Source organism: Clytia hemisphaerica, unplaced genomic scaffold, assembly GCF_902728285.1.
Source record: "Clytia hemisphaerica strain Z4C2 unplaced genomic scaffold, Clytia hemisphaerica genome assembly, whole genome shotgun sequence".
Taxonomy (NCBI): domain Eukaryota; kingdom Metazoa; phylum Cnidaria; class Hydrozoa; order Leptothecata; family Clytiidae; genus Clytia; species Clytia hemisphaerica.
Window position 1 is genome coordinate 429,500 of NW_027103507.1, and position 23,897 is coordinate 453,396.

The 23,897-nt window shown below is 36.3% G+C and overlaps 2 protein-coding genes across 2 annotated transcripts in view; one reads left to right on the forward strand and one right to left on the reverse strand.

Moving 5' to 3' along the window:
* LOC136798888 (uncharacterized) lies at positions 1-22,906 on the forward strand. Its single transcript, XM_067055549.1, has 27 exons — positions 1-24; positions 253-359; positions 643-897; positions 1,627-1,749; positions 3,313-3,599; positions 5,125-5,212; positions 5,657-5,707; positions 5,959-6,087; positions 6,251-6,325; positions 6,585-6,668; positions 7,426-7,550; positions 8,587-9,121; positions 10,133-10,254; positions 10,858-11,329; positions 11,868-11,989; positions 12,501-12,972; positions 13,526-13,650; positions 14,278-14,993; positions 15,174-15,988; positions 16,644-17,221; positions 17,704-17,823; positions 18,093-18,224; positions 18,647-18,740; positions 19,397-19,560; positions 20,841-21,054; positions 21,622-21,747; positions 21,961-22,906. The coding sequence occupies exons 2-27, from the start codon at positions 308-310 to the stop codon at positions 22,347-22,349; spliced, it is 6,465 nt and encodes a 2,154-aa protein (XP_066911650.1). The 5' UTR covers positions 1-24; positions 253-307; the 3' UTR covers positions 22,350-22,906.
* LOC136798892 (voltage-gated potassium channel KCNC1-like) overlaps positions 22,684-23,897 on the reverse strand; it is a 7,913-nt gene continuing 6,699 nt past the window's right edge. The window contains exon 6 of the mRNA XM_067055555.1: positions 22,684-23,660. Within this exon, the coding sequence (XP_066911656.1) occupies positions 23,212-23,660 (449 nt within the window). The 3' untranslated portion in view covers positions 22,684-23,211. The remainder of the gene's footprint in view (positions 23,661-23,897) is intronic.

A 23,897-nucleotide genomic window follows, 5' to 3' on the forward strand; every position in this document is an offset into this window, starting at 1 on the left:
ACAGCAAAATATATTTTTTCCCAAGTAAGTAATTTCTTTTTTCCTATTTTTCTTCGAATCTCAATAATTATCTTGTTGATATAGCATTTTCCACTTAATGTGCACATTTTTTGGATAATTGCATTTCTCCATTTCATTAATTGTTTTTGTTTATTCCCTATTGTGTTTGATAAATCAGGGACTAAATGTAATTTTGACTATAAAAGAGCGTCCAATTTTCAACTCAATTCATTTCAGAATTCTATATTACAGACATCGTGAACCAACTAAATACTGAACAACATTTTCATCAAAGAAAGAAATCATCATGAAAGAATGCATCCTAGCGCTGCTGCTGCTAGCGCGAATCTGTACATCTTGTAAGTGAATATTAGAAATTCCTTAGCGTCGTGAGTCCATGTGTCGATAGATAACAGTATAATTTTCTTAAAAGCAGCCGACTCACAGATTTCAAAAATCAAATAAAATTGAAATCTGTGAGTGGGCTAATATTCTGTTCCTTTTTTTGACCAATCTTGCTCCACATCCGTGTCAATCCAATGTGACAAAGCTTGTGAATTAAAAGTGATGAGTAAGCAAACGATATTACACTTACTTAAAGACAAAACCTTTAATATTTTAACTTTCCTTCGCCTTATTCAGGTGCACAAGATGTAATCGAACCGGGTAGTATCGATCCTACACCAAACATACCACCTGCTGATGACCATGGTGCTTCTCAACTAATGTCACAACCAATGCAATCATTTCATCAATCTTTTTCACCGTCAGCCTCACAAAGTGCAATGCCAATGTCACAACCAATGCAATCATTTCATCAATCTATTTCACCGTCAGCTTCACAAAGTGTAATGCCAATGTCATCTGCCATTACTACGGCTCCTCCTACCAGAAAAGGTAACCCTTATCAACTACCTTATCGGCCAAAACTTAGTCGGCCTTTAGTGACTAAATTTTGACAAGGTGACTAAAATTAAGGGCCGAGTAAGTTTTGGCCGATAAGGTACTTTAATAGGATGAATTTATGCGAAGCTTAAATTTCGATGTTGAGCATATCCGCGAAATTTTAAAAATTCGCGGGCATAATTTCGCGGATGGTACTATAGGGAGACAATGTTTTCCGAATTTTGTACCCTTTAACGCCAAATTATGCATGTTGCTTGTCGAAATACGCATTATTAGCGCTTCTTTGATACCAGTAAACATTATAAAAGTATAGTTGATTTCCCGTTAGTTCTATTTTGAATCCTTGAATACATTTGATGATGTAGCGCCATTTGACGTGAAATTTTTAACACATCAATGGCCTTGCAGGTACACCAAAAAAAAAAAACTCCGATTAAAGATGGCGAGTGTAACTTTTTCCAGAGTTTGTAAAGGTGGTCCGATAGCTTTGAACTTTTTTTACTCCATGTGGTGTAGGAAAAGATCTACAGAATTAATCTTTCGAATCACGTATAATGTTCTATGTGTTAATGTTATAAGAACCGTAAATTTTGGCTGAAGCTCGACTGTTCTTGAATTGTTCTTATTATTGTTATTTTCATTAAGTTAGCTTTTTTTCAGTGTCATATTCTGGTATTCTGCAATAAAAAAACATTACATATACTGTATACATTTTTTCAGTTCTGTTCCAATGTAATTTCGAAAGAGATGCATGTTCACCTGCAAGCACTGGTGATTATTGGGAACGGAGAAATGGCTCAACACCAAGTTATGATACCGGTCCTTCAGTAGATGCCACTACAGGTATGTCAAAAATTATTTTCGTTGTCAGTCAACCAGACTTTACCTTGGTAATCAATACTATTAATCGGATAAACTTTTGCGATATTAAATTTCGCGATTTTGCGAATTTTTGCCATTTTCGCCAAATTAAAACTCGCGAAAACGCGTGAGATTTCTGACTCGCGAAATTAGATCTACCACAAAATTTTTAAGATTGTATTTTCGGTGGAGAAACCAGTCCAAAGTCTCAAATTGTGGTAAAAATTGCTATTTTTCAGCCGTTTTCAGGCTTATTCGCGAAATTAAATCCACGCGAAATTCTTCAAAACTCTGACTCTAAATCTGACGAAATTAAATGCAGAAAATAGTTCCATTTATATTGGGACGGGAAAATCGTCTGAGACGAGTAGTTTGTAATTAATCGTCTCAGTATAAACAGTGCCGTAGCAACTGGGGGGGGGGCAATAATGATGAAGTATCTCACTAATATCGATCATTTGAAAGAAATTTTTTTTCGAAATTCTGATTACGTCAGCAAAAAATAGGATTTTTCCTTTTTTCTAAATTTCTGCTGACGTCATGAAAATTTAAAAAAAACTCATTTTTCAACAGATCGACTTTAGTAAGATACATCTTTGGTGAAAGTTTGAAGACAATTGGATAAACTATTCTGGAGAAATTCAATTTTTAGTTTTGTTACACATCAGGTTAGAAACTACATCATAGTACCCTTGATGTTCAGTCATTTATTTGGTCGTTTTCTGTCGGCTAATGCGATCTAAAAATTATGGTAATTTTAAGACATGCCATAACTTACCCGAGCCCTCAATAAGAAAATGCTTTATACGGCACTGAAAGGTATTATATATGAATCTTAAATGAACAATATTGCATAAGTACGGTCATTCTTTTCACTTCCTACATTCCGACTTTAGCATGGAGTTTTTAAGAGTAATCCTCTTAAAAATAATAAAAGCTGATCTATGCTCTATGCCAAGTTCAACCTTAATTGTCAACATCCACAATAGGTTCAGTTTAGGACGAAATTAAGACTAATCTAAATACATAGGCAAGACATTTCATTCTGTGAAGGTAATGCAACTGCACACAAAAGGCATGGTTTGCCCTCGCGGTGTCACTAAACTTCAGCCCCCCCCCCCCCCAATAAGAAAATGTTTCCTACAGCACTGATAAATAGAACTGATTTCGCGACTTTTTTCGGTCGCAAAATCTAATCCTGCGAAATTTAATCCGATTAATGTATAACATTCATGGTCGAAATGGATCATGGGTAATCAGGGCTGATGGGGCCCACCTAACGGCTCTACAATGGTTGGACGCAGAAATGCTCTACATATAATATAATGTTCGTTTTGTATAAGATTCCCATTTCCGCACTAACATTTTTGTCACTTTTCCGGAATTTTTTCCGCTAAAGGTATGGAAAATGTTGTGTTTATTTACAAAAACTGCCTAATCCTCGGAGGCTTATTACCCGAAATCCTGGTCTTTTTCTGCTTGAAAAGTGGCAAAGGAATCTGAGTGCGGAAAATGAGAATCTTTACAAATTTCTTTATCATATAGGAACAAGTGCCGGTCATTACATCCATTACGAATCGTCCAATCCCCCGTCAGACAATATCGATCTGTTAGAATACATACTACCGCCGACACGCTCACACATTTATTGTATCTCTTTCGCTTATCATATGTACGGGAGTGATATCGGTACCTTAAGAGTTGGTGTACAGAACCCGCTCCCGAACTTTTTTTGGCAGATGAGTGGTAACAAAGGGGATCGTTGGCATCGTGTACAAATCAGTCACCTTTCGGTTACGTCACCATTTTTTCCTTTCTTCCAACCAGCCAGAGTAAGTGCAGTTTGTTAACAGTTTTGAAAATCTTCAAATCTCGTAACTGCTCGTAATAGGCTTTTCCAGAAAAAAATTTTTAACCCCACTGTTGAGGATATTGATTTTTCGAAGTATCGAACCCCCTGGATATCCACTCTTAAAAATATCCTCAATCCCCTGGATATCCTCTCTTATAAAGATGCTTACCCCCTAGATATCGTATTTTTCACTTGAAAAGACACTTTACCCCTGAATATCTGCTCCCTTGTAGATATTTAACCCCCTGGATATCCGATATCCTCAACGGAATATTTCTGGAAAAGCCCATTCTGGGTAGCGTATTAAATTTGTGATCTTTTTAGGATGGGGGCTTATTCGAGGGAGCTTTTAAAAGAGGTCTAGCGCACATAGAAAAGGGGATAGACTTTTTGACTCTGGGCACCTCCAACAGTAGCCAAACAAATGTACTTACTTTGAAAGATGGGTTTTTATTTAATGCTTCTAAACCAAGTTCATTTTTAAAAAGTTATTCGTAAAGGTAATCGTAATACCTTATCAGCCCCTTTTACGCCGGCTTTTGGTGTTATTTTTGAATAAGGGCCGGCGTAAAAGGGGCCGGCGTTAACTTAGGGCCGGCGTTAACTTAGGGCCGGCGTAAAAAGAGCCGATAAGGTACGTAAAGTTTAACGTAATTCTTTGTGTACAAATGAGAAATTTTAATGATGTTGATGGAGTCAAAATTGGATCAAATACTAAAATAATGCACGTCCTTCTTGAAGACGTTTTTTTAAGGGGCGTTTATTGGAAATCTTTTTTTTAAGGAGGATATTATAGTATAGTTGATTCTCGCTAATTCGAACCCGAAAAGGGAAATTTTTTGTTCAAATTTGAATTCAAATTTGAATTATAGAAAGTGCATTAAGAGGATTTCAAGAAAAAATTACAGGGGGAGGGTGGAGGAACCTTTTCAAGTCAAAAACATTTTTTGGAAATGTGTGGATACCCCCTGGAAAATGGCAAAATTCACAAAGAAATCTTGGAAAATTTCTTTTCATACTTTAAATTTAAAGTTACGGTGGGAGAGCTAAATCAGTCTTTTACCCCCTGAAAATTTTAAAATAATTTTATACCCCCTGGAAAAATGACTTATTTAGACCTATTGGAAATTCTGCTCGAATTATCCCTTGGAAATGTTCGTGTAGCATCCCCCATTATCAGACAATAGAAACTTTTTCAAAGTAAAAACCTTTCTTTTTAACAATTATTAAGTATGAATTTGTTTTAAAATTCGACCCTCACAGAAAAACACCCTTACAGTGCATTTTGGGATGCTGAAAAACCCTTAAGCGCGGCACATGACGTAGGCCAGATAATATGAGTGATAGTGAGTGAGTGATATATTCTATGAAAACTCAACCTCTGATATTCAGGGTACCTTTATGGATATAAAATTGAATGACCCGATTACTTAACAATATTGATCTGAAATTTAAAATTTAATAAAATGAAAATTAAATCTTTATATGTTTTTTGATTTCTACAGCTTATTTTTGAAGCACGTCGTCCTCGAGGATGGGAAAGTGACTTTGCAATTGATGACATTGTCGTAACTGAAAGATGTGATGATAGTAGTAAGTATCTCTAACCTTTCCCCAGGCAAGAAAAAGTGAAGCCACTTATTCCCCATCCAGAACGCGCCTAAAACCTGCCGCAATCATGACGACGGATTGTACCTAGCGATTCCTTTGTTTTTGAGGACTGCTTTTTTTGAATTTACATTCAATCTGGCGTTTGTGTAAAAACCACGCGCGAGCGTTCTGGATGGGAAATAAGTGGCTTCATTTCCCATCTAGGAGTCTCGCGTCTATAGCCGTTCTGGTTTGGAAATCAATGGTGAAAAAAGCCTATAATAATGATGTCATTATTTTACCTTACAGCTAATAAATATTATCATCATTGGGTTGTCATCTGTTAAATGTAGAATTAGCTTTTTGGATTACCTTTCACGCTGTTTCGCGATATTGCTCCCGCTTATTGTATGTTCGTTTGGAATTTTAAGATACATTTCCGTTTAGATACAACGACGACAACCACTTCCACGCCACCGAGTACGACTTCCACCACCGGTATGTTTGATGTCGCCTGGCCTATTGGAATTCCAACTAAGGTTAATTTACCCCCCCCCCTAGGCTAACTAAACTATATGCAAAACTCGAACCTCTATAACTCAAATATGTCCTTAAACTCGAACTAGTTTTCTCGTCCATTCAGTTAACAATGTTTTATAAACCGCACTCCATAACTCGAAATTTCCTTCCGTCTTTGTGGGTTCGAATTATAGATACTGGATTGTAATTTCTTTTTGATTTCCCTTTAGAACCTACTTGTGAACCTGGACGCACTAGATGTCCAAATTCTATATGTATTCCAGACGGTTGGATCTGTGATGGAGAAGATGATTGCGCAGACGGTTGGGATGAAAGCTCATGCTCGAGAACTACAACAGGTTTCAAACAATTTAAAAAAAGTGCCTTTAAGATCTAGGAGTGCCTTTATATCGAATTTTGTCTTTTCCGTATTTTTACCTAAGTTTTCTTCTTTTCGGAATGGAAATGATAAAGTTTCTAGAGAAATAATTTCTCGCTCTATTTTATTTACCTTTTATTTAGATGCAAGGTCACCTACTACACGCCCCCTTACCTCAGAGCAAACAACAACAATGACAACCGCCACAACAACACCAGGTACGTTTATAATGAGCAACCTTTTGTTACTTTCTCATTTGAATCATAATTGTTACGTCGGAAACATGCGAAGGAGTGCAACGCTCGTTAATTGACAATGAAATTACAATTACAAATCTCTTCCCCCTGATAAGTTTGACAGGGTCTCTAAAACCGCCTATGAAATGAGCATGATTTGTGAAGAATAATTTTCCGACCAAATATGCCTGAAGCTAGACAGAGAAAGTTTGATTGTATTTCTTTATTGTCTCTCATTTAGTTGCAATGTCAACCACTTCACGCCCTGTTATCATCACAACAACACCAACCGCGACAACAACACCCCTTTCACCAGTAACACCAGGTACGTTTGTAGCGAGCAATCTTTTGTTACTTTCTCATTTGAATAATAACTAAAATAAATTTTAACCCTCATTTTTCGCCTTTTTCGACTTTTTTTAGAAGTAATGTTTTGGCATTTAGGCCATAACTTTTGATGTAGCTAACCAAATTTGACAAACAACCCCTCAAAATTTCAGTTCATCCTTCCCTTTTCCAACGCAAAAGGATTGATTGTTTAACATTTTATAGAACTCAGGAAATTTCACTTCAAAGAGGGGGACTTCTTTCTAGGACAACCGGTAGAATTTTTACTCTAAACTTAGATGGTGTGATCAGGGCATTTTTCTTACGTGATGACGTATCTAATTTTCATTTTTTCACTAGAATTTTTACTCTAAACTTTGATGGTGTGATCAGGGCATTTTTCTAACGTGATGACGTAATTTTCGTTTTTTTTCGTGATGACTTAATTTTTGTTTTTTACGTAATACGTGATAAGGAAAAAATTAAGGCGTGATGCCATGTTTGTGCGATGAACATTTTCGGCAATTTTCATCCCAGCTGGCATACTTAACGTTGTTTAAACGTTTATCTAACGTGATATGGACGTTGAAACAACGTTGTGTGCCTGCTAAGATAATGGTGATAAAAACAAAATAATTGCTGTGATCGCGTTAGGAGGGGTGCTGCTGTTTTAGAGGCTCTTTTAAGGGCTCTTAGGTCAAATTCGGGTCTTGAAATTATGGGATAAATTCATTAAATTCTCTTATATTTTGTAGAATTCTTACCATTTGGAAGAAGCATGGGTGACAGCAATGTTCGATCTGGAGATGACACCAACTCGTGTTTCTCAGTGTCCAGAAACTTCCCTCTTTTTTCAACCAAAAACCACAATCAAATTTGTGTAAGTCTTTCTATAGTAAAAAGTAAATTTCAATACACCTTTTCGACCGTAGCCGCCAATAATAGCCGTGTGGGCATTTTTTGTCCGCTTTATCCCACTAAAACCGCCCCAGTCCTTTTTTCGCAACTATAGACAATAGAAAAAATATGTCAAAAAAGGATTGGATCGAGTTTCGGGGGATAATTAAATAATTAAGTGGCACGCGCCTGACCGCGTGACTACGGGCGAAAAGGTGTATCCATGTCTTCCATTTTTAGTTATATACAACTACTTCTTCCATACGCAGGGTGGTTTTAGTAAATAAGTATGATGGTTTTTTGCTTTCCCAAAAATGTTTGATTTATTTTTAAGGGAAGATCTTTTGATGGATAAGATTTTGAGATTTATGAGCGAAGTATGAGTTTTCTTGATTTGGCTCATAAAAGAGGGAAAACCTTTGGGTCCATCACATCTTTCCTTAAATCACATAAAATGATTGGTCAATAAGAATTTAAGCAAGTTCTTAGCAGCAGCAGGCTCCTTTTTTCGAAAATAAATAGACCTTTTCATAAATTACGTCACGAACATCACTTGCCTCGTTTTGAAATTATTGCCTAAGTGATTAACTCCCAGCAGATTTTATCAAAACTACTTTCTATTCATAAAGAAATCATTTAATGTCTCAAGGGACATAATCACCATGGTAATTGTTTGAATGTGAGGCAAGTGATGTTCGTGACGTAATTTATGAAAAGGTCTATTCAAACACATTACGATTTTGAACGAAATTCACGTGACTGCGTCCTACAATACTTGTACTTACGGATTTCTAAAGATTTGGCCTTTACTACAGCTGAGTTTCTATAACTCGACCGGCACGGAGAACACTGTTCGAGTTAAGGAAATTTCGAACTATAGAGTAAGGTTTCTAAGGCTTTGTTAGCTAAAGGGACAAGAAAACTTGTTCCAATTATGGAGACAATCGGTTTGTAGAGGTTCGAGTTAAAAAGACACTTTGTGTTATATTCTATATTCATTTCTCACTTTTCATTTTCAGGTTACCAGTAATGGCTACCTGACTGTAGACAATTCTGTTACGAGCACATCAGCTCCTCTCGGTCAACGATCGTATGCTGTTCTCGCTCCATATACAGATGACATGAGAAGTAGCGGACAAAATATTTTTTACCGGACAGTGTCCGATACGACCACCTTACGTTGGGTGAACAGTAACGTAGCCAGGAAGCTCAGCACGCTAAGTCAGATTGATAGCTTCAATGCTAGACAAGCTATAGTCGTTACTTATGATATGATTGAAAGATACGACAATCGAAATTTAAAATATAAGTACCAATTAGTTCTAGCAACAGATTTTGACGTCACATTCGCCATCATGAGTTATGAGAGGCTAGATACTAACGGTAATCGCCCTGGATTCTCCGAGCCTCCAGGTGGTAATGCGAATACAGTCTATTTCACAACAAGCACATCACAAAATCGCAACTTAGTGGGAACCAGTAATATTGGTGTTCGAGGAAGGCATGTCTATTTGCTATCCAAAGTCAAATGCAAAGATTGCACCAACCCAGGAGGTAAGCTTAGAGTTAGTTCATCTAATGTTTCTAGCTCACCCAAATAGAGTCTTATACACATGCGTAATTTTGCGTTCTTTTAAGGGCTCTGACCATAGTGAATTTTTCATAATTGCCGTGTTCAAAATGTGTTTTCTGACTGATGTAGCAAACAAAACTATGACATGTTATACATTTTCTGTTAGACAAACTATTCCTGAATCTGAAAATTCAAAAATTGCATTGAAAAAAATTTATGAAGAAGAAAATGAAGACTTTTGCGAGGAAGAGTATTTCAACTTTGAAGAGCTTAGTTTCGGCGAAGAAAAAGCATTTTGAAAATTTTTTCGCAGTAGATGGTGTATCTTTTACCGAACAATAAAAATTTTTGCGGAAAATTTTTGTAAGTGCTTCTTTGTCTTGAAATCTTCAAAATAGTGGTTTTTCATCAATTTTTCATTTGGATTTTGCTTAAAAAAACAGTCATAACTTTTGACACATCGTTGTAGAAAAATTTTCCGCAAAATTTAAAATAGTTCAATTCTTTGCGGACAGTGTAAAGAAATTTTGAAACAAAAAAGTTAATTACCCATTAAAACTAAGCACTTTTCGTAAAAGAGGGTGATGCAACATATTATTAACATCTTTTTAAAGTTCCTAACGTCATTTTTGCAATTAAATTCGTAATTACTCTTAAGGGATTCGATTAAAAAGGAATTTATAAAGGCAATTCTTTGTTAAAAGTGTTAAGGAACCTGAAATATAACTTTTATGTTCAAATACCAAAATCAATTTTTGGACTATGGTCAGAGCCCTTAAACCACATGTAGTTAATTCCCGTGACAAACAAAACGTCAATATGTTTCGACCATAATTATGGCTTCCACATATTAGCAAAAAGAAACACACTTAAGCAGCAAATGGACTTTAAAGATTCACATCTAACTTAAAACTATTAAATAGGTAAAGGGTTTGTAAATGGCAAATTTCTGATAATTTTCTAGAACACAGTTTTTCTTCCGTTCTTTTCAGTGATGTACCCATATGGTTCTCTCAACGGCGATCGAACATATTCAAGAACTTATGACTTTGACCAACAATTTCGTTTAAATGGAAACTGGAAGTTGTTCTCCAAATCACGCAATGACTTATGGGTAAAATTTATTTCCAATTTTAATTGTTTTTCTTTTGTGATAAGATAACAATTGATATTCGTTTTTCTTTTAAGACTTGTTACGTTTCTAATTATTTTTAGCTAACCTACAGATCATACCTCGATTTGTTTGACTCGATCAATTTATCTATTTATTTCGATTAGATTCCAGTGTTAACGTAGACTAGAGTATACTTATATTGCCTTAACTTTGCTTTCTAATAATTTTTGATGATTCCAGTGAAGTGATTGGACAAGGTTGCCATTTTGAAAAAAAATATTTAAAATTCAAATAACAAAAAAGCTACTTGAAGTTGAAAAATATACTTAATAATAAGAAAAAAACATTAATAACAGATTTTGAATTCCTTATTTTCAAATAAAAACATTGCTTCATTCTTTTTTTACCTGGCAAACCCAGCGAAAATATGGTGGACTGTTTTACAGTCTGCCTAAGCAAAAGCATGTTTCCATATACTTCCAGGCCACTTAATCACGTTATCCAGCCTATAAAAAAGCTTTAATTTGACGCCGGGCTAGTGTAAACGAGACGCCAATGAGGGCATATCTCGTATTTAATTTTGTAACTTGTTTAAATGTCCAGATTTCCAGTCAAGGGTATATCAGACTTCAATCAGGATCATTCAGCCTGCCCGCAACATCACAATATGATTACATTTCGCCCTACTACGATCCATACGTCAACGGTGTTAGAACTGTTTACTATCGCGAATCGTCTGAACGAAACCTGTTAGCCAATGTGACCAGAGATATCAAATCCATAGAAAGAACCTTCACAGCAAACCGTGTTTTTCTGGTCACTTATGAAATCACCGGAAGAAAATTCCAAGTTGCCTTGGCAACAAATGGGCGTGAAACCTACGCTGTTTTGAACTACGAAGATCTTGATACAAACCCAAGGGCGGATGTTGAAATGAACGAGGCAGGATGTGGGCGGAAGGTATTCGCAAGGCGTTCAAATGCTCTGAATTTCTTGATCAAGGCAACTAATACGACGACGGGCGTTCGAGGGCGCCATGCTTTTAAACTGTCTGAAGATTGCGTAAACGAAGGAGGTGAGTTGTTTAATTACTGGACTTTAATTACCATTCTCAAAATCATTTTAATAATTTCGCCGTTGACAGATCAAAAGGGTCAATCACAAAATTAGTGTCTGAGAAAGCTAAGAGTTTTTCTGTCTAGCTAGCCTTAAATTTAAGATTTGCTCTTTTTGCATAGTGAGGAGGGTCCCATCTACATGAAACAGGGTCAATCTCAAAAATTTATGCTCAGATAAACAGTAATTTTGATTTATCAAAAGCGATTTGGGCTCTGAAGATAGTACAAAAAACCTATTTGTCACACTTAAGACTTAGGACTTTAGGATCTCAGGATTTAAAAGCTCAAATTAGCTACAATAAGGCTTGGAACATAGCCTAGAAACCACTGAACCCCTCTAAAATCGAAATATTCAATGAAAGAAAGTAGAAGTGCTAAAATAGCAAATTCTTGCCCGAACTTTAAGTTCTGAAAAACGTTAAAATACACTAAAATGTCAATATATTTCGACCATAATTGTGGTCAAATTTAATTTAAGTATTTTCTTTTTTCTAGTGATGTATCCATATGGTCGATTCGTAGGTGATAATAGTTACAGTAGTGGGTCTCATTTTACAAGATCGGTTTACTTGAATAGAAACTGGAAATTATTCTCAAGACCTTCTCGCCAACTATATGTAAGTATTTTGTAAATAAACCTGATATTGAAAGTAAATACTAGATGGTTCCGGTCGTCGCAAACGTTGGTCTAGCTTGCGCATCAAAAGCCCTTAGGATCATAAAGATGGTATTGCTCGGTATTGCTGATGCTCTCTGACTTTGTTAAGGAGAATTCGAATTAGTTTTCATCTAGTTTAGTAAGATTATACTCGTCATTGACCCTGAAATCCACGAACGCCTCTATTTTCTCTAATCCCGCCTGTGCTTGAATTTCTCGAAAGTTATCATAGTACCTTAAAATTTATCCTTTCGTGTGGCTTTGCAAGATTTTCTAGACTAGTCCACACTTAAACCCACATAAATTCCTCCTTTTTTTCGGATATTCATCATGAATAGAAGAAGAGGCCGAACGGGGGTGTTTGTTATGGTAAGGTGGATTTGAACCATCCACCTTGCGACAAGAATGTTTGATGTTCAAACTGTCACGTTCTTCATTTATTTGAGATATGCATTTTTTTCTTATTTCAGTTTTCCAGTATGGGTTACTTGGGACCACAAAACACAAATTATTTCACTCCTTCTACAACAAGTTATAGTTATCTAGCACCATTTTACGATCGCACCAATAATTATGGCGAATCTAAAACACTATACTATCGTGAAACAACCGACCGAAATTTGCTAATGAAAATTAATGAAGATATTCAATCAACTGGTACCAATTTCAACACAACTCGTGCTTACATTATCACTTATGTGTTCCCAGCAAGAAAATTCCAAGTTGTACTGGCGACAAATGATGAAGAAACCTACGCTATACTCAATTACCAAGAATTAGATCGTGACCCGCTAACAGATATTGAACTACACGAGTTAGGGTGTGGTAATAATGTGTTTTACCGCCAATCAAATGCTGCTTATACACTTATTAGAGGAAATTCGACGGGCGTCAGAGGGCGTCATGTTTTCAGTTTAGCAGAAAAATGTGTCAATAGAGGAGGTAAGAAAAAGATTTCTTGCTTGCGTGAATTGATGGTCCGCTGGGGGGGGGGGGTTCATTACAGTAAATAAGTAAGTCTGCGACCGCAGTCGGAGGCGACCCGAAGGCTCCGCTATCTACCCGAAGGTAGGTAGGGGAGGGCGCTACTCTTTCTCCCTGGATTGCTCCACCTACCCTTGATCCTTCTCTTAATTACTGAGCATCACGCAGAGAGGCATCAAGTACCATTTTGGGAATCTTTGGTATGATCCGGCAAGGGGGTGAACCCACAACCTTGCGCACCGTAGCCGGATGCTCTCCCACTGCACTACGGTTGCTTGGTTCATAGGTAAATCTTCTAAAAATTGACTAAATCATAGTTATTGAGAGCATTAGCTTCCAGGGGCCAAGTGTGTAACGTGAAATCAATAGATCCATTGAAATTTTAATATTTTCTTTCTGACTAAATTCGAAGTAAGAAGAATATGTGAATCAAGCTTTTTTTACGAGAATTCGGTTATAAAATACTTGCCTTCTTAAAAATTTTAATTAATGGTTTAAATTTTTTACATAGTTATGTTTTCATATGGAAGTCAAAATGGCGACAGAACAATTTACCGACCTTCCCAATACATAAGACATCGTGTTCAACTGAACGAAACTTTCATGTTTTTTTCAACACCGGAAGATAAAATTAATGTGAGTTTATTTATTTTTTATTTTTTCAACTTTTCTTATACAATTAAGGTATTGTTTTACTAAGAGTGATTCGTTTTGCTTGCTCATCAATTTAATCAAAAACGACCGTACGTTCGGCCAAAAATCAGGTTCTAAAATCGGACCCTTACGGTGCAGGAAAAATTTGGCTGAAAATCTACCCTTATCGTGCAATTTTTCGAAATTTTTTGCCCGTTTCAAGGCAAAACTTTTTGAAATTTCTCAAATTTTACCTCAAAATTTGGTATTTTCTCAAATTTTTACAGTGCATGGGCACTTGTCCGAAGAGGTAGGTCAAGATACCCCCCCCCCCCCGGATTTTAATTCACAAGCTTTTTCACATCGGATTGACACGGGTGTGGAGCAAGATTGGTCAGAAAGAGGAAAAGAAAAACATTTTTTTTCTTATATCAGCATGATATAACAATAGGTAGACACTGTCCTGATATGAAATATGTGTCTGGTATGAAACGGGAACACTTAAGTAAAAACAAAGACTTTAAGGTTGTTTTTGCATTTTATTTCTCGCGGATTTTCGTACGCTCTAAGTAACTGCACAGTCTCTAACTAAATGCAATTAAGTCTATATGAACTTCCTTCAATTTTTAGATTCACGGAAGAGGATTCCTCACACCTGACCCTTACACGCAATCCTATCTCAACCAAGGTCTCACCTACCTTTCAACTTTTTATTCAACAAACTCAATCACGTATGACGCTATCTATTACCGTGACACAACCGATCCAGCCCTCTTAAGTGAGCTAAATCAAGCTATCGAATCTAATGGGACAATGTTTACACCATCGCGTGCTTTCGTGGTCACTTACATCGCACCTGCAAGGAAATTTCAAACAGTTTTAGCCACAGATGGATCAACAACTTACGCCGTTTTAAACTATGAAGAGCTAGATGCTAACCCTAGTGAAGATGTCCAAGTTAACGAGCCTGGATGCCGACTAAAACGTTTCATCAGTAGATCAAACGGTGCTCAAAGGCTAATCCAAACAAACACGTCATCAAATGCACGGGGTAGACATATCTTCAACTTAACCATTCCTGGTTGTTATAAAATTGTCTCCGGCGTAAGAACGAAGGAATACGGACGTAATTATGTAAGCAGAGGATTAGAACTTAGGACGGAAACACACAACATATTGGCGGCAAATGAGATTGGAGATGTCGATCTACAATTTACAGACCTAACACCTCTTTTGAATTACGATCGCCAGACTCAGGTGTCTGTTGTATTGAAATCAACAGAGAAAACTCCGGTCCGTGGTCGATATCAATTGACTTACGCCACTTTTACGGGATCTCAAAAAGGGTAAATATTCAATATATACCTTTTGGTTTAGAAACCATTTTGCATTTTCTATCACTAATCTGGCCGTTAATTTTGAACAGTCTTCCGTTAGCTAAATCTTTATTTTAAGGCTGCAAAGTATAATCTATACCTTAACTTTTGTCCTTTTTATTTGACTTACTATTTTCTCTTTTACTTTAGGCTTGGGAACTTGTTTGTCAAACACAGCCATTTATTTGTTTTGAAAAACACGCTCAAAACACCTTCCTTCCAGTATGGGAATTTGAATTTCTCAACCGTCGAATCAGACACTGTATGCCAACGGAAAAACTTTGATTTGCCAATGATGTCAACCCCTACCATCAAAATCACACCCATAGTCTCTTTCAATAAGTTTTCACCTACCATCTTTGTGAACGCTTGGCTTAAAGATGTCACAGTAAACGGATTCACGGCGTGTATTGATGAAACGGTCACGTTTAGCGGGAAACGTGACGTCACAGTAAACTACATTGCCGTGACCGAGAAATCAAACCATTTATCTGAAATTCAGAAAGTTCATATTACACCGAAAAACTCTCATACTGTATGCATGAAACAAAAGTTACAAAATATTTACCTATCAGAAATTAATGTTTTTGCGTCAGTTGAAACTTCAAGTGCCTCCTCACAACAACCTGTGTTAGCCTGGACTCGTCTCAACTCAAACTCCCGTTACATAGATGTGTGCCTGAAATCAAAACAACAAGACACAATGCATAAAGTTCATTTGCTTGTGAAGGGAGATGTCAGTCCTTGCTCTAACTTTTCGTGTCCAGACCACTTGCAGTGCCGTCTTGCATCCGGCCGACAGCCATTCTGCGGCTGTATTGAAAATTGTACTGGTGGTCAAGAAATTTGTGGCTCAGATTATAAATCCTATCGGTCAGAATGTTATTTGAATCAACAACATTGCCGTCGCTTTGGAAACACATCCAAAACAGAAGTTACAATAAAGCATTATGGGGAATGTCAAAGTAAGTGTTTCATTCTTGGAGTATAGGGTATTTCAATAACATTTTTAACTTTATGCGTTACTCAAGTGGAATCGAATAGTGAATTTCATATGGATGGACATTCATTATGTCTATTACACGTTTTTTTTTTAAGACACTAGTTTTACCAAGTAGCGTCAATGTTTATTAAGAAATCGGAAAAAATGTTATTTCCTCATTCTGAGCCTCTGCATTCTTAGATGTTTCTTAGTTTTTAGGCATTCTTTCGTAAAAGTGTTTCTTTAAAAAAGACGTGTACTGTGTAAGCCTTCTACAATTCTTAATTTTTCTTGCAAAGTGTTGCTTTCTTTTTTGCTGCCTTTCTGTAAGAAAGAGATGTCTACTTGCTTGGATTTAGAATTCCATGTTGAAATATAATGTTTCCGATCATCGTTATTTTAACCTCAAGAATTGAGATTCTCTATTTTTATGTATTACCTTACTACACGGAAATAATAGACTTACGATCTAAGAAAACTTTCGTGATGATTTAAACCAGTTGACTTTCGAAAGGAAAAAGTTTTGTGTTAATTTTTTGCATGTGTTAAATACATGTTTACTTTTTTCGTGTAATAAAGTAAGTTATGTCGGTTTAAACGCATCCTTAGTTATGTTATGTGTTATTTTCTCACTTTAGTCAAACCACTCCAATCAGGACGCACTCAGTTAGAGCCAGTAGCTGAACTACCAGGCGTATTCTGCAAATACGTCAATATTGATAGTGAAAATTTCGTTCCTGAAACCGGCAATAATACCATCAAAGTCCTTTTATCAACATCGTGGAATCAACAAGATAATTTTGTCAAGGCTAACCAAGCTTCAGCTACTTGGAGTGAAGATATCACAAAAAGTGGTTTCAAAGCATGTGTTTTAGTCGCTGGTAGACACTTGGCAACTTATTTTTCTTCACCACCATTCGTTCACTGGATCGCGGTACAAAATCAAGATTTCAAATCTGATCAACGTGTGGTTGAAGTTGGCTCTCAAACTATGGACACTTGGTACACAGGAACTCAGTGTAAAATTATGACTACTTTGAGATATGATGAAACATTATACGCTTCTGTTAGTCATGCAAAACCAAGAAGCTACAATAATGTGATGACCGTCTGGATAGAGAAAGAACGAAACAGTGGGTGGTGGCAAAACGTCAATAGTCGTGTTTGTGCAAGGGAATTACAAAATTTTGATGGTGTCCATGATGGAATTGTTATTGTAAGTATTTTGTATCGTCGTTAAAATGTTCGTCTAATGATATCGGACAATTTCCACAGGTATCATAATCGAGACTAATTCTAGAACCATTATGGTGATCTGAATGGTTCTATATTTTACTATCTATTTTTTTATAAATGAAAAGAAAACTGGACTTGATAGTTTTTTTTTCATTTTCGACCCGGCAGATTTTTTTTTTCTTTCGAATCTTTCCTTTGTTTTTTTTTTACTTCAGAGAAGATTTATATTTTTGCACCAAAAAATTATCTACTACAATAAAATCTCTGAATTTGCGGCCAAAGGGCTATGACGTTACATGACGCTAATTTTTAGACTGGGGCCTAAGAGCGCCACGACCCATGCACCGTTTAAAAGGACCCATAAAGGCGGTCCAATCGGGATCTGATCGTGGTTAAAACTTCTCGGAATAGTCCTTTAGAGAAAAACGAACGCCAATTTACAAGTTATTTCCCTATTTTTAGCACTGGATGAAGGTTCGTGTACGAACGGTAAGACCAGATGTTTTCATGCCAGATCACATTCAAATGAATTTCCCAAGACGTACAATTGCTCTTGGTCAAGAAAATCCTGCTGAATGTAAAGTAAGTGCTTTTCCCTTTAATGAAAATCTACATTAGCTTTTTTCATAGGATTTTCCTGTATCTGTTCGATATGCTATTTTCTATTCAATTTTCAGGGGGATGCAGAAATCTATGTAGAATTTTTAGTTTTAGAATTTTGGACCTTTCAATCGAGCTAGAAATTTTCTTTGGTGAAGCAGCTCACTTTGCTAGTTCTTTTAATTTTTCATAATAAATTGTAGCACTCTACTTACCCAACACAAGTATTGACATACTATTTTTTTCACTAGACGAAAATCTACAACAACGAATTCCCGAGTCTTTCAAATCCTACGGTTTTGGTCACTGGAACACATGAAACTGGAAACGGTTCTAGCTCATCATCTATTTACTCACAACGCGATTTTGCCGTTTGGATCGAGGTAGGTTTTTTTACCATTCACTAGATGTTTAGAGTATAGTGCCCTTCGAGTTCATACCCACCTAATACACTTTATTTGATATAATTGAACGCACCTCAACATAAGCTTGTTCAAGAAATATAATGGGAGGGTATTTATCTGGTGGGATGATGACTGTGGATAGTTCAGTTAGTAGAGCAGTTGCACTACTGATGCGAAAACTTGTGAGTTCAACTTTTTTCCATTTCTCAGTTTAGTGAATCGCAACTAAATTAAGGTGACTGCACTATACCATGTTAACACTATATCATCACCACTCGTTCTGCTAGAGCTGAGGATCTCAAGATTTTTGTTCCGATATTTCATGATATTTAGCCTATGATGAATGAAAGTTGAACTAGTTTCTAATCCTTTCATAAACGTTTTACTTTTTTCTTCATCAGCAAACGAAAGGAGCGAACATTACAGTGTGCGTGAAATCATTGCGATCATCGATCACTCGAAATGAATTGACAGTCAACTTGATCGTTATTGCAGGTATAGCATTTTCTCCCTTTATTAAAATTGAAAGTCCGACCTTTGAGAATCTTTGGAGATGAAGGTGGATTTTTCGAGGATTGGGCTTTTCCAGAAAAAATTTCAATATGGGGGAATGGAGGATATAACAATTTTTAGAAATTTATCCCCGGACATTGTGAACGACCCCTGGACAGCAGGTCTGACCCCACAAGCATCAGTTGACCCCTGGGCATTCAAAATAACCCTCAAACCGAACAAATCTACCCCAAAACAGAGCAACTTTACCCCCCCCCGGACAAGGCAAATTTTGTAGATCTGGATACCATATACTCCACCCCCCCATGTATGGACATTTTCTGGAAGAGCCCATCGTGTAATTTCTTTTGAATCTGTTTTATTTTATAATATCTAACAAGTGCAAAACTGCCATTTTATTCGAATCCTACAGTTACACCCTTTCTTATCTCCGATGCAGATTACTGTATCTATTGAGACTGACTTTAGGTGATTTATATTTTGCCCATAATCAAAATATCGAAATTGTTATCGGTTAAGGAAATTTTTTGATACTCCAACTTCAACGAGATAGGAGGGTTTTGGACCCTAAAAGAAATTGTGGGTGATCTATTATCATATTCCTGCAAACAATTAACATTCATATTTCATTGTTGTAGATCTTTGTAACGGTTTCGGAACATACCACGAAGGAAGTTGTTACAAGAAATTACCACAAGGATTATCTTTCGATATGGCCAACGCACAATGTTTAGTTCAAGGAGCAAGTCTACCGGTCATTTCCAGCACTAACGAAGGAGCATTCATACAAGAAAATATCAAAGTAAGTTTATTAAGTTTTCTTCATTGTTTTAGAATGTAAAATTCTTCTCTTTCTGAAGAGGGTACCTCTATTGATATGTATTGGTATTATCTTTCCAACGATTTGAAACCTATCATGCGAACATATCTAAGAACGTGGAATTTCCTTATTTCTAATACAGCCAACTCTCCCTAATTCGAACCTTCATTATTCGAATCTTTCTGTAATTCGAACTAAAATATTGATCAGCTAAGCTGAAAAGTCGTTTAAATTTCTCTCTGTAATTTGAAGCTTTCTCTCTAATTCGAAGAAAATTTCTAGCCCCTTGAAGATCGAATTGGAGAGAGTCAACTGTATGCAATAAATCGTTATATCCTAATTCGCTTCGCTCAAACGGATATAACTTATTTTCTTTTTGAACAAACTAGGGAATAAAAGTATTCAATATGGATTGCCGTGTATTTCGAAAGCACTGAACACGAGTAATTATAAGTGACTAGAAATAATAGAGTATACAAATAACTAGTATATTGTAGGCAAAACCTTTCCTGATATAAAGAGAAATCAAATGTCTGTAAAATTTTACAATCCTACAGGCGCCGTTAGCTGAATAGATCTTTTTGCTAATAGACCGTCTTCACCCCGGATGAAAAACCTGTCTCTCCACGTAGGCGAAAGTAGGAGTTCTCATTTTGAGCTATTTTGACAGGGGAAAACCGTAAGTTTGCTAACGCCCTGTTAAATATTCCTATTCAAATAGTACAAGTGTTTCAACTGAAGAAAAATATAACATGTTAAATATTTTGCTGATTATCAGAAGCTACTTTCGTTTAAGACTAGAGATTAGGGTGTGTCAGTGAACTAATACACGCACTGATAATCTAATTTTTTGTTGGTCATTTATCTTGTATGAGGATACGGTTCACTGATTTGATACGATGAAAAATAGCTGTTAAGGTACCTCTGGGAATTATATATACTATAAATCAATATAACTTATATCCATATGGGACTACTGTATTGAGAAATCGTGAGAAATAGTTATTAAGGTTCCTTGGAGAATATATATTATTATCTGTTAGCCATAAGGCTTCTATTCATACGGGAGTAATGTTGGAGAGAATTAGCTAAAATGTTTGTAACTATTCCCTAGTGTATTCATAAAAGAAAATACATTTTTAAATAACATATATATAGGTGTAATCTTTACAACTGTGAAACTTTTCAAACAAGCGAATATTAACTCTCGCTGCTCAGGAATGATTTAAATTCGAATTAACCATCATCTTTCTCTTCATAAGGGCGCTACCTGGTTAAACCTAAAACGGTCACCGCCCAATACAGGTGAATGGGGATGGGCGGATGGCACACCCTTTATCAATGGCACAATGTGGTATCCAGGACAACCAACAAACATGAAAGATCATAATTGTGCAGTTGTGGATAATCGAGGCATACAAACAGGATGGCGAGACGAACATTGCTCAGCGAGTCGAAGTGTTATCTGTGAGAAAGGTAAGCTGAATAAATTTAAGGGGATAATCGGGGGGATAATATGTGGGGATGAGCGACACTTCAATCTATCACTACAAAATATCAACCAGAAATCCATTTCCTCCGAAAAATGTATCCATACGCTCATGCTATGTAGTATTGTAGAGCAATTTAAAATCAATCGAACCGATCTAGCCAGACCTTGCATTTTTAAACTCTGCAAGCATCATCTCTGATAGGGGTGTTTAGGCAAATAGAGGATACAAACTAATGTCTTACTTAATGAAAGTCCCCTTTTTCGACCTTCAGAATCCCCTGTAAAGGACTCCCTAGGAGCAAGTGTCAAGATGAAAGCTTTGGCTGTGTTTGACTTATTCGGGATGAGCTGGAGTTTTTACAAGTGACTTCACTAATTGGTTATTTGAAGTAATAGAGATGACGCGTTCTTTAGAAAAAGTAACAAAATTGTTTTATTACAGGTTAACGACCAACAAAATCAAATGAGAGCTTGTAAAAACTCCAGCTTGTCCCACTTATTCTGAGTCTTTCTAAATTATTATTATAAACCGCTTTCGGTTCTTATTTTAGACGCGAGATTGGTCGAGCGTTCATGTGAATCGTATTGTGCGAACGATGGAATATGCTCTGGTAACTCTACTGGTTTATCCTGTCAGTGTCGTCAAGGATTTTATGGAAAGAGATGTGAACTAAACAGTGAGTAGCATATTGTCCTTTTGGAAGAGAGCTATTGGCCATATAATTATTTTTTCTAATTTAAGTGATAGTCAGATGGTATTTCATTCCAAAGTCCATCAATAACTATAGATTAAGTCTGGAAAATACAGAGACAATGTGAGATGTTACGAGGGTAGTACATTAAAGAAAATACAATATCAGTTAATATTTTTTTACCTACTTCCATTTTAGTCAATTTAATCAACGAATGTTCAAACTACACTACACACAATGAACCATGGCGCCATTTTGAAAACACTGAAGGTCAATCAAACGAAACGTCATGTGATTCCCGAGAATTAAAACATGGATGGCATCGTTTTATCGGACAGGGAGGATCCCAGCTATACAACAAATGTTTGAATAGCACCCGTAAATGCGGTACACACTCACCCGGTTATCTGTCCGGTGCACTGCCGACACAACTTGCTGAAGTGCGAAATATGCGAATTTATTTCTTCACGTTCTATTGCGCTGATGATTATGGTCGAGTGGTTGTCCGAAATTGTGGAGATTTTATGGTATACTCGTTCAGTTATTTACCCAGCTTCTCATGTAACTATGGTATATGTACTTATTAGTTTATAATTAATATTGCCGCGCGTAACCATTCCACTAGGTGAAGTATTTTCAATAATAGGTACGGGTAAATGTGTCGCTGGACAGGCCCCTTTTTTGTACCCTCTAATCCCTGTTAGGGTAGCCAAGAAAAACATTTAAAAAATATCTTTTATGGAAAAAATTAGTTCAAAAAATTAGTTTTATGGAGTTTAAGTGCAATTTAAGATTTTCGCAATCTTTTGCCAAAAATTCGATCTAAGAATCCTACGTAGGGGAACCATAACAACATGCCCCGTCGATGGACAAGGGTTCCTCTGGAAACCATTCGATGCATGTTCCTTGAGATAAAAGTGCTATAAAGGGTGGTACCACATAATTTTTCTTCTTTTTTGATAAACAATATTTTTAAATCCACGAAAAATCGAAAAATCGAAAAATCAAAAATATTATGATTTACAAATTTTATACACATTTTTTATGATAAGGTATGTTAATTTTTTTGTAGCACAATCATTGTATATATTTAATTCCGTTTTCATTTAAATTTTGTTGAAACATATCGCAGTTCTTTAGTAAAGATCCTAATCAGCTTTCAATTTCTCCAAAACTATTATTCTGATAGAGCCTGTACTGGGAAAATTGACCTATTTGAAACTGACACAATATAATTTATTAGACAAAATATTTAGACATAAAACTCAAATCAATATAACGAGAGACAAGTACTTCCGGACCAAATAATCCTTTTGATTTGTAAATTATCATCATTTAAATTTACAGTCAATCTATCATCACCAAATTACTTCATTTCTTAGGAGGCGGTGGTAAGCGAGTTTGCACATCATTAAATCTAGACGTTCATCTACTAAGAAATCAGTTTGATCAAACTCTAGCCGTCCCATTTATATTCGGTTGTCCATTACGATCCATAGCAACAACAATATTCTTCTCAGTAAGCTGTTGTTGGCGTTCTGGTGACGCATTGGCGGAATCGGAGGGCGGTACAGGTGACCGCCCATATCCGGAATCTTTCGAATCATCAGATTTGATGCTGGAATTGACATCTTTACCGTGTGGTCTTAATTGCGCAATTAATGTATTCCTTTTAACGACCTCCTTAAAAGCGGTTGAATTTTTAGCTGGAATTCGTAATTGTGTTATAGCGACGCTATAATATTGTTCAAAGTTACAACCAATGACTGACGCCGTTATTGAGACGATAATTATACCGATTACAGATGCGGCAGCCCCGACTAATTTCCCGATAATGGATTCGGGGACAATGTCACCATAACCGACAGTCGTTGAAGTGATCACAGACCACCACATGCCTAAAGTGAAATGGATAAATGAATTATTATTGCCAACTGTCTGGTTTAACAGCCTTGTTCCTCGAACGTCAAAAATCTCCTCTATTGCTATGAAATGAATACACTGTTTTTATAAGAACAATGAGGCTCAAAATTTCCAAAAATACGAAATTACTCAATTTCAAACAATTGAGGGGTCAAAGTAGTAAAAATTGGGTATAACGCCGAAAATACCTCAAGAACATCCTATAATAAGAA

Coding starts and splice junctions, on each gene's coding strand:
- LOC136798888 (XM_067055549.1), top strand. CDS start 308: ATGAAAGAATGCATCCTAGCGCTGCTGCTGCTAGCGCGAATCTGTACA. Junction 12,973..13,525: donor AAAATGTGTCAATAGAGGAG/GTAAGAAAAAGA, acceptor TTTTTTACATAG/TTATGTTTTCATATGGAAGT. Junction 17,222..17,703: donor TCCATGATGGAATTGTTATT/GTAAGTATTTTG, acceptor CCCTATTTTTAG/CACTGGATGAAGGTTCGTGT.